This window comes from Neodiprion virginianus, chromosome 2 (genome assembly GCF_021901495.1).
Source record: "Neodiprion virginianus isolate iyNeoVirg1 chromosome 2, iyNeoVirg1.1, whole genome shotgun sequence".
Classification (NCBI taxonomy): domain Eukaryota; kingdom Metazoa; phylum Arthropoda; class Insecta; order Hymenoptera; family Diprionidae; genus Neodiprion; species Neodiprion virginianus.
The window spans coordinates 1667395-1677143 of record NC_060878.1 but is presented as its reverse complement, the minus strand read 5'-3'; the positions used below and the strand labels follow the sequence as shown (position 1 = coordinate 1677143).

Genomic DNA, 9749 nt, shown 5'->3' with positions numbered 1-9749 from the left:
ACTCACCTTCCGTCGACCGCGTCGATGGTTTCGGCAAGGATGCCAAGCTCCTTGAAACAGTGCCGCATCCTCTCACGTCTCTCTGGTCTCCGCAGAAGGTTAATCATGTATATCTTGTCCATCCCAAGTGTGTCCTTTACCGGGTAAGTAACGAAGCGAGCGAGGTTCTTCGACAGTGGGAGCTGCTCTTGGTAGGCTAAACGATTAAGCATTGCATTTCGTCAGTAATCAGAGCACGACTCATACCCATTGTTGCGAGGCTGGCCTCAAACAATTAGGTGAAAAATGATTTACGACTTTTGAAACACAGAACTAAATCACCTTCGGCAAAAGTGTGAAGGATGTCAGGAACATGGCCAAATACGGTACACCAAAATCTGCACGAAAATCGGTAAGTATCCGTTCACGAATCGGGGCTGTTATACAGCTGTGTTATATTGTGCTATTATCATGATCCGCCCTCATGAAATATTTAGAATGAAAAGTTTGGAAGAGGGTAAACAGTCTCAAAACTTTCAGACGTAAACTGATGACTATTCTGATGGTATCGATCGAGTGAGCCCTACTTTCAAGCTACCTGCGCTTCGAATGATATTACAGACGAAACTGAAAATTTTCAGCTTACCTAATATTTCCAGTTTTAAATTCGTCAACTGCTGCTTGTCTTGAGATATCGTGTCCTGGCTCTCAAGGGGCACCGTAATAAAACCGTAAACTTGGTCATTGCAGATATGCAATGGGATGCCTGAAAAAAATCGGTATTAATGGTTGAGATTGTTTAAACGAATGCAAATGCGAAATCGGTCAACGTAATCTGAATCGGTAGTAATAAATATTTTACTACTTAGTAAATAATACACATTATACTTTCAGGCAAAAGCATAAATTGCAGTAGTACTATCAAACTGTTCAGGCGCGTATTTTCACTATTACAATAGAATCTTAACTATGTGGGTAACCCTCTTCTTTGTGTGTACAAATAAATGCTTACAAACCAGGGATAAAGCTGGTTAATACCATAAACCAATTCATGGAGAATGAAATACCCTGCGGTACGTCAAACCCGTGTGTTCCAGCACTTCCTGGAAATCCCATGGCAACAAAGTAAAAGTCAACACTCGAAATAAAAACAAATGAAGAAACAAACATACACAAAATCATTGGAATAAAACAGAATTATAAATTCTGAAATTGTAGAAAAAAAAATCTTTTTTAAAAATACAAAAAACTGTACAAGTGCATGAAGGGCTCGCGCTCTGAGGGTTCCGAATAAACTTGATTATTTTTTTTGATGTGATATAACTAAAAAACAACTATTTTGGGATTTTTTCATTCCTTGTGCTGTGAGACCTTGCTTCTGTATATACCCCATAGGTTTTATTGCGTTGACTTAGAAGCTTTAATTTGTTACACCTCCAAGGGACCGTAAACCTTAGTATTTGGTATTAATTTCAATTTGCTATCTCTACCCGCTCCTGAGAAAACAGGTCATGACAGACGGACATACAGACAGATGGACAACGAAGTGATCCTATAAGGTTCCGTTTTTGCTTTTTGAGGTATGGAAACCTAAAAATTAGCATGTTCACTTACTTTCGAATTTCTAAGAATGATACAAAAAAATTTGCTTACCGGAAATATTAGCGCCAACAGCGAACGTGATGATGTCGTCTCTGGGCCCGTCGTATCGTTGCGGACCGAGCTTATCAGCGTTGTACGTAAGTAAATCACTTTCGGTTTTTTTCAAGTTGATGAGAACCGCGCTGTGTACCATAGGAACTGCATGGCATCCAATCTCCTCTCTGAACAATATCGGCTTGTATCTGTCTGTCCGCATGTAGTAGTACTCCTTGGTCATTCCGGCCCAAAAATTACTGTACATACCGTCCGATTTTAACAACGGTGCAATGACCGTCTCATCTTTGGATATCAATTCCGAAAGCGTTTTTGGATTCGTTAAAAAAGCGTCAGCGTCGATCATCTGGAGGAAGAAGTGTCCGCACGGTTATCAATACATATTTTTCCGCAATTCTTTCTGAGAGTGAGTGAGGCGATACGAAATGGTACACAAAATATGTACATATATCTCCCGCTAGATATTAAAAGTATGTATAACGACTTACCAGAAGGAAATCAGCCCATATATTTCTCGCATTCGCGAGAGCTTCCTCTCTCAGATTAATCACGTGATTGAATCTTGCATTGTTCCAATCGGCGATGCCCTTTTCCCCTTCGAAACCGCGCGAGTTCTCGTCATACGTGAAGTAAACCTTGTGGTATTTTTTTTCCTCCGTCTCTAGCCACGTTTTCAACAGATCTACGGTGTTATCCACGTTATTGTCACTTTGAATCCTGTGAGCAAAATAATAATAAAAAAAAAACAACGTCTATAAGATGCATTTCAAATGTTATGTTTTGGATTTTCAAACTTGGAGTTAAAGGAAAAACAACCAGAAGACAGGATGATGTTGAATTTAGTAACGTTATCGTAACGATTCATGCTGAAGAAAAACCGTTATTACGGAATTTTGGAACTATTTGAAGTTCAGCAAACCGTAATAAAACGAAATATACTCATATTTTCCAATTATAGTTACTTCAATATTGTTGTAAAAATAAGAGATCAGTGATTTCTTGTCAACGTTTCGTTACAATAACGTTACTAACTTCAACCTGGTAAGACGAATTGTTAACATTGAATACATATAGTTACCGAGAAGATCACCAGTGAACGATAACCAAACAAGCTAGGCGAATAGTTTTATACACGTCATAATTTGGAAATTTCTATATGTTATTGTTCCTTAGATCAACCTTAGATTACGCTACCTTTAACAAGGTGGTCTTATACTTACCGTTTTGATAACAGAACCCTGCCGTTAATTAGTCACCTTTGCAATATTTTTTTTATTCTATCTGAATGTTTACCAAGAAGACATCATATTCTACATTAAAACGTGTCATTATGCCAGACATTAGGCAACGAATCCGACAACTTTGGCAAAAACTTTTCTGCCATACGAATTGTTATCCTTCACTATTTCGAGATACCTTTCTGACATACGTATGGAGAAACAAAAGACGATTTTCAAGCATGAGGCTGAAGTTAGTAACGTTATTGTAATGATTCGTGTTCCGGAAAACCGGTTATTTCGGAACTTTAAGAATCTCTGAAATGCAGTAAATTATAATAAGGGAAAAGTAATTCATATTTTTAAAACTTAGCCACTTCAAAGTCACTACAAAATTTCATAATAATGATTTTTTCTCCCAATGTTTCGTTACGCTAACGTTACTAACTTCAGCCTCATTTTCAAACTCCCGCTGCTGGTGGCACATGTCGAGAACAGGTATCCATGGTGCGTGCGCAGGAAAAGTGATACCTAGTAGCGCTCGTGTGGATACGTGCAGGATACGTCAAATACGCACGTTCTCAGTTATTTCGCCGAGCGAGGCATCGGTGACAGTTGATTATTGTGACCGGGACGCGGTGAATAATTGTGACGTGATTAACTCGTTAGCCCAGTGAATACCGCAGAAACGAAGTAGTTCGGACTTCGGGAATTGTATCAATGCCGGATCAACCGAAGCTATGATTGACAACGGAGTCCGTAAATAATTGACGTAACACGAGAAAATCGTGGACACGGTAAGCAGGTTCAATTGAGGATTAATTTGATTATCATGCAGGCTACTCACCACAGTGATATCCGGTCTTTCGGGTAGTCCAGGTTTTCAATGAGGGTCAGAAAGTAGGGCAGCGTATGAGCCTTGTTGCGTACCAAAGTAGCGATGAGAACGGTTGGCTGTTTTTGGCTCCTCGTGTCGGTTAAAACGCCGGTGGCGCAAGCCCAAACGGCTGTAAATACGGCAACGAGACTTGAGGAACTGCCGCACTTCATTTCACGGCGTGATAAATAAAACTGCATAAAAAATAGGTGCGAAGCTGACTGTAAATATGCAGAAAGGAAGCGCGAGGTGTGTTACGGCAATGATATACGCTCGATTTTCACCGAGGCACAGAACTCCCGAGGCGAGGCGCGAGCCCGCGAGCACCAGAATTGAGCTCCGCTAGATAGAAATTTAACAGGAAGACGAGACTAGAATAAAACAAAACAAACAAAATGAGTGCGCTCACTGATTTGCCGTAGCAGTCAGGCGCGTAGGGTGATGTGATTGTGATGTATGATTACGCCGCCAGACGCATAATAATGCGTGCTGCGAGAAGTGCGAGATCCGAGAATCGAGTTCACTGTCTTTACGCGTAATTACACACGCCCTCGCTCTGTCGATAATGCAGAGTTTACTAACGAATGGGTTTCCAAGATGACCGGAGCAATAGGAATTCGACGTTCAACCGTCGGATTGGTCGTCGCAATTCTTCAACTTTTATTCTATTCAATTTGTTCAATTATCTGATTTTTTTTTCTTTCTCTTCGATTGCGCACTAATTGTCAAGTAACAAAAATTCTAACTATACTAACAAGAAACCAATGATGATAGTCTTTTGTTTTTTGATTTTTTGTTCAGATCACCGAAGAGAAGGGGAAGGTTCATCAACTAGCATTAGAGTCTTCCCGATCAGATGCTGCAGCCACCTGGTCCGCCTCCGTCTTTGACTTTCTTTTTGGTGCATAACTCAAGCTTGCCTTGTCAAAGTCCATCATCATCACTCCTAAGTCACCGCTGTATCGGTTTTTAGCTACCTAAAAAGTGCACAATACAATGTAGAAACTGCTGTGCATGTATTAAAAAGTCAATTACCTGTAAATATTTTTTCCCTCGTACACTGGTGAGTCTCTTGTCCTGTATTATGAGAATATTGTCAGCCTCTTGGCTAGCCTTAGCACCACCAAAAATGGATGATGTGGTAAGGTCGTCTGCGTCCCTTTCCTTCCTAGGGTGAATGACGAGGGTAACATGACAGTTGAACTTAGTTGCAAATGTGCGAAAGGCTGCTACAACCGCATCCTGCTTCCAAAATCTGTCCATGTGTTTCTGCTCGTCTGATATACCCATCATAAATTGCACGTTGTCGATTATGACATGCGCGATATCGTGAACGTATGTTGCGTGCTCAACGGCCTGAAAAGCAATAATGTATCAGTATTTATGTTTAAAGTTAGTTCTTTGAAAATTGCTGATTACCCCAACTTTGGAATTGTACAAACCTCCATGACCACTTTCACGCTCTGCTGACCGTGGAAAGTCATGAAGTAGATTGGAAGTTTTTCAAATTCGTCAGCGTATGTGTCGAAGAGGTCGAGATTTACATCCAAAGGCATACCGGCCATCTGCTGTAACATAGTCCTCGCTAATCTTGCGTTTCGTATCTCAAAACTACCCCACAGTGTGTTCACTCCTTGCATAGCAAGGTCTAACGAGTATTCGCTCATGAATGTCGTCTTCCCGCTACCTGCAAGATTTCTACTACAGGAATTGCATAGTAACAAAAGAAAATGAAGTGGTCGTCAATTATTTTTGTAAGTTCATCACAGGGATAGAATTTTGATGCTATATGTGTAGGAGTCTCTATTCAAAGGTGTTCTGACTAGATTTCATGAAACTCATGACAAAAATTTTTTTCTCATGAACAAACCCAATCACATAAAATTCCAAGAACCATGGACTCAACAAAAGTAATGAATAGCTCTTCGCAGTTACCCGTGGGGCCAGTCAAAACGGTGAATTCTCCTTTCCTGTGGCCTTTAAGTATCCTGTTCAGGGTTGGATACCTTTTCCACTTGACTCCCTGAACACGATCAATATTCTGAAGGTCACTGAGAACGTCCTGTCTCAGGCTCTGAAACGTCGTGATACTTTTGTGCCATATAGGCTGTGCGTTTTGCAGTATGCTTTTAAGATCGTGGCCAAGATATGCCGCGGTTTTGGGGTCAGGCTGAGCACCAGTTGGGCGTACAAAGAAGCAACGTTTCTCATCTAGCTTTTTCGCAAAATTCCTGGCTGTGTCCCAACTAGTCTCGTCGTTCCCAAACCACAGAACGAGCTTCTTGTAGTTTTCAAAGATCGGGAGGGCTTGCTGGGGTAGGTTTTTTAGTTCATGGGGAAGACAGACAATATGGGTAGCTGCCCGCTGAGAAATTAACGCGAGCAGGTCACGGACACTCGGAACCACAACGGCATGACTATTTGAATCAGTCTTTGCTCCCTTCTGTTTGTAGATTATCACGCCACCAGCCTTTGCCGCCGGTGTCGTGTCCTCTGACTCCTCAGTCACAGACTTGTAGCCTGCTACATTGCTGCTTGAGTCCGTCAGAGGTAGATATAGCGTCTTCGTCGAAAGGCTGTACACGCAGTTCAGAATTGACAATGTCTCTTTCGGAACTGGCTGAAATTTGTTGTAATTTAATCAGTATGATGACATCCAAACTTTATGGAGGTTCTGGATGTCCAGTAATTCAAATCACAGAGAAACTTACAGGGATTCCAAGATGCTGCAACATATTTTGGTATTCATCGTCGGTGAGGTTTGTGACTAGTTGACATGTGGCCTTGAGTTCGTCCCATTTACCTTTGAAATCTTGTTTGATGGGTAAAGTCTCCTTGAAAGCTGCTAGCTCCTTTACTATCTTTCCGCTTTTTCTCGGAGTCAAAAACTTTTCAATAATACTCCACGGTCCCGAGTGTCGGCAATTGTCACATAGGAAAAATCCTAAAAGCAACAAAAAAAGATAAATTACTCACGACATTGTCTTACAATATTTTTCGAATCCGATTCCACTGGATCGCGATTCGCGCTCTTTCAAAACGACGCCGCCCGCACGAATCAGTGATTCGTATTCAAATGATTTAAATAACTATAAGCCGCCATGACACATTGACCAGGCTGACCAATCGGATAAATTGACGAGACATTTGCGCGGGATATATCAATTTGATACCTTCGGACCAGAGAAAGAAACGATTTGCTAATATTGTGAGGTAGCTGAAGGTTGTTAAAATTTCAAAACCATGTGAATGCAGCCGAATCATCTATATTTTAAGTCATAAAATTCTGATTGATGTATGAATAACCGACCCGTTGTTTTGTTGATGAAGACTTTGGGCTGGTCTTTGCGTTTTGCGCCGGCACAGATAGGGCAGTCCATGGTGATACAGGCATGACCGTCCACATAGTTTAAAGCCGCAGTTTTAATCACCTTTTTAATTTGAACGAGCGGTACAGCGTTTTCATCCTCGGCATCTGCCCAGTGATAAAACCGAGTCGGGTTAAATATTTTCTTATCGCGTTTACACCCGAAACTTGATCGTACAAGTCTAACTATGAATACCCTCGAAAACATATTATTATTATATACACGTTTATATACATCGGCTTTTTTTCTTATCAACTCAGTAACGAAATTTCTTTGTTTTATTTCCGTTACGAACTTGATAGTCGATTCTCCTCACTATTATTATCACGACGATGGCAACAAACGTGTTGAGATGTGTAAGAAAATGAGCTTAATCATAATATTTAAGTCCGATGAAAATCCAACAACATTGGATAATACCCCACGCATCTCAACCGAATTAATTTGCCGATTTAACGCAACAACAATGCTGCTTGCAAGTGGGCAAGCTAGTTCACCACCGGCACGTTCTATCCCTAACCTCCAACTCGATTTTAAGATCATGAAGCTTAGAGATAAATGTGGCTTGTCACGTGCTGTGACAGTGAGTAAGTGATCCGCGGCATATTAGACATCAGTACGTCGAAAACGATGGATCACCTTCACGGCTTGCTTTCAATATTAGAAATTCGTTTATTGTTGCTCTGTATTGCAGCACTAGACGAAATACCCCCTGCGCTCGCGGACAACAAACACATACATGATTCGCCGCGCCATTTGCCTAGCTTCGATATTTCGATACTTTGTCTATAGCTATTTGTTTACTTCAAGTCGCGTCTCCATCAAAAATTTCTTCGGACCCGCGTCCATACGAATTTGTGTTCTTACTGTTATGGATATCGTTGGATATGCACAAAAAAGTGTAACATACTCAGAAGCAAAGTTTTTTTCTTCTCTTTTATCCCCCTGCACAGTTTTTTTTCTCAAAAATTCCCTGACGACACAGAACCATAGACCTGAGGATTTAAGACAGCCACCCCTTTGTCGCCGCATAATCGACTTGGATACAAGGCTTAACTTGTGTTCCAAAATGCACCAGCAGTGTACATTACGACAATCGATACTGTTAGCTGTTATTTCGAGAGAGTGAATCGATCAAGAAAAACGAAAGAAAACGTTCAGAGCTCCAAAGTGCTGAGTGCTGTCTTAATTTTTATCAGGATATGGGCTTGAAGGTAAACTTTGTCAGCCTAACTTGTCTGTATGACATTCACCGCCAGACCGATAAAATCTTTAAAGAACACCACTCAGATTTATATAAGCCCTCGGATATCATACACAGGGTCATTTCCGTTTGCTTCATGAATCCTAGATGTCGGCTGTTAACCTAAACCAAACTCTTTTCCACACTTTGCCATTCAATTTTCAACCTTACGGAAAGCTATTCCACAGCTATATAGGCGATAAAAATCTGCGGAAGATCCGTGTAATTATACAAACTAGATTAAACCTTTTCTTTGCAACTGATTTAATACTTGCGAGATGTTACATAACACGAAAAAAAATTAGAATTTGACTTGACCTAAACTAACCTGATCCACAAAATATGCTAACCTATGCTAATGATGTTTTTCAGATTGATGGCAACTCCTGGTAAAATATCTATCCGTAAACTAATAAGTCGTTACGCAGCTGTCGTCATCTTCCCAACGATTGCAGCTTCGTCAATATTCTTGGACTGGAATCACACCAGGAAGTGGAAAATAGCGGAGAGAGAACGTCTGGCGGCACTAAACAGCGAGGAGCTACATTAGTACAGACAAAGAACAAGAATGGCTATTTTAGGATTTACCCGTGAATTTCTACTAATGGTTGTGCCCTTAACTGGGTATGCCTTTGGCTCCTGGATAGACCGTCAGGAATCCCTGAGAATGACACGCTTCAGAGATAAATCTGCGCTCTATGGCAGAACACTTGCGCCTGGCGAACCTCCGTCATGGCCATGAATTGAAATATAAGTATATTGGTTACCGTAGCATGATGATTTATTATAATAAAGAGAAAGAGCGGAGATAATGAAACGATATTTTCATGAGTTCTTTCTTACTTCTAATGACCTGAATTAGTTAAGATTGGCAGTGAAATATCGGTACACAATTCTCATCACAGAGGAAGTTTATCTAACAGTTTTATTTCACCTCTGTGTATATAGAATATCAAATTTTTACAAATTGAGAATTTCTATCAATATTTTTATGAACATAATTGTAAATCTTATTTCGGGTGTTTCTATCAATGAAACACATATCGCACGATCAGCACAAGCTTTCTAAAGTAACGTTTAATAACCGTTCCATCAACACCCCTCTGAAAATGATTTATACGCAATCAGAGAATGTCGGCTAGCGAAATATTGTGAATTTTTTTCCCTTATCATTTTTCAGCTTCTGAATTTTCTCGGGCTTTTCTTTATTCGCCGGGGGTTTCCCAAAGTTCTCTTTATCGTTCTCGTAATCTCTGTTCGCCATTCTCTTATTGGCTAAATTATAGGCCTGCCTCTTCTTCTGCAGCCAGTCGCTCGCTTCCTCGTTCCAGAAGCTGGTCTTCTCTTTGGTCCGTGACTTGATCTGATCCTGCCCGCCGCAATCAGCCTTATTTTCCACCCTGAGCACC

The 9749-nt window shown here is 40.7% G+C and overlaps 3 protein-coding genes and 1 long non-coding RNA gene across 5 annotated transcripts in view; 2 read left to right on the top strand and 2 right to left on the bottom strand.

Annotated features, from left to right (window-relative positions):
• Positions 1–4227, bottom strand: part of LOC124296895 (glycosyltransferase 25 family member) — a 41223-nt gene extending 36996 nt beyond the window's left edge. The window contains exons 1-5 of the mRNA XM_046747296.1: positions 3700–4227; positions 2124–2352; positions 1633–1981; positions 626–745; positions 7–196 (exon numbers count right to left, since the gene is read on the bottom strand). Of these exons, the coding sequence (XP_046603252.1) occupies positions 7–196; positions 626–745; positions 1633–1981; positions 2124–2352; positions 3700–3929 (1118 nt within the window). The 5' untranslated portion in view covers positions 3930–4227. The remainder of the gene's footprint in view (positions 1–6; positions 197–625; positions 746–1632; positions 1982–2123; positions 2353–3699) is intronic.
• On the top strand, positions 3347–4846 carry LOC124296903 (uncharacterized). The gene is made up of 2 exons (XR_006906472.1): positions 3347–3649; positions 4531–4846. It is a non-coding gene; the product is annotated as an uncharacterized LOC124296903 (long non-coding RNA).
• LOC124296891 (mitochondrial DNA helicase) lies at positions 4557–7828 on the bottom strand. Of its 2 annotated transcripts, none has more exons than XM_046747289.1 (6): positions 7040–7828; positions 6441–6673; positions 5665–6349; positions 5172–5416; positions 4765–5085; positions 4557–4706 (listed from the first exon to the last, which is right to left on the bottom strand). In XM_046747289.1, the coding sequence occupies exons 1-6, from the start codon at positions 7302–7304 to the stop codon at positions 4557–4559; spliced, it is 1899 nt and encodes a 632-aa protein (XP_046603245.1). In that variant the 5' UTR covers positions 7305–7828. The 2 variants fall into 2 exon arrangements, with proteins under 2 accessions (XP_046603245.1, XP_046603246.1); XM_046747290.1 differs by having other exon boundaries at positions 7161–7828.
• A 939-nt stretch (positions 7829–8767) lies between these two features.
• LOC124296902 (NADH dehydrogenase [ubiquinone] 1 beta subcomplex subunit 1) lies at positions 8768–9162 on the top strand. Its single transcript, XM_046747311.1, has one exon. It carries the CDS (start codon positions 8909–8911, stop codon positions 9080–9082), a length of 174 nt encoding a protein of 57 aa, XP_046603267.1. The 5' UTR covers positions 8768–8908; the 3' UTR covers positions 9083–9162.
• The last annotated feature ends 587 nt before the right edge of the window (positions 9163–9749 follow it).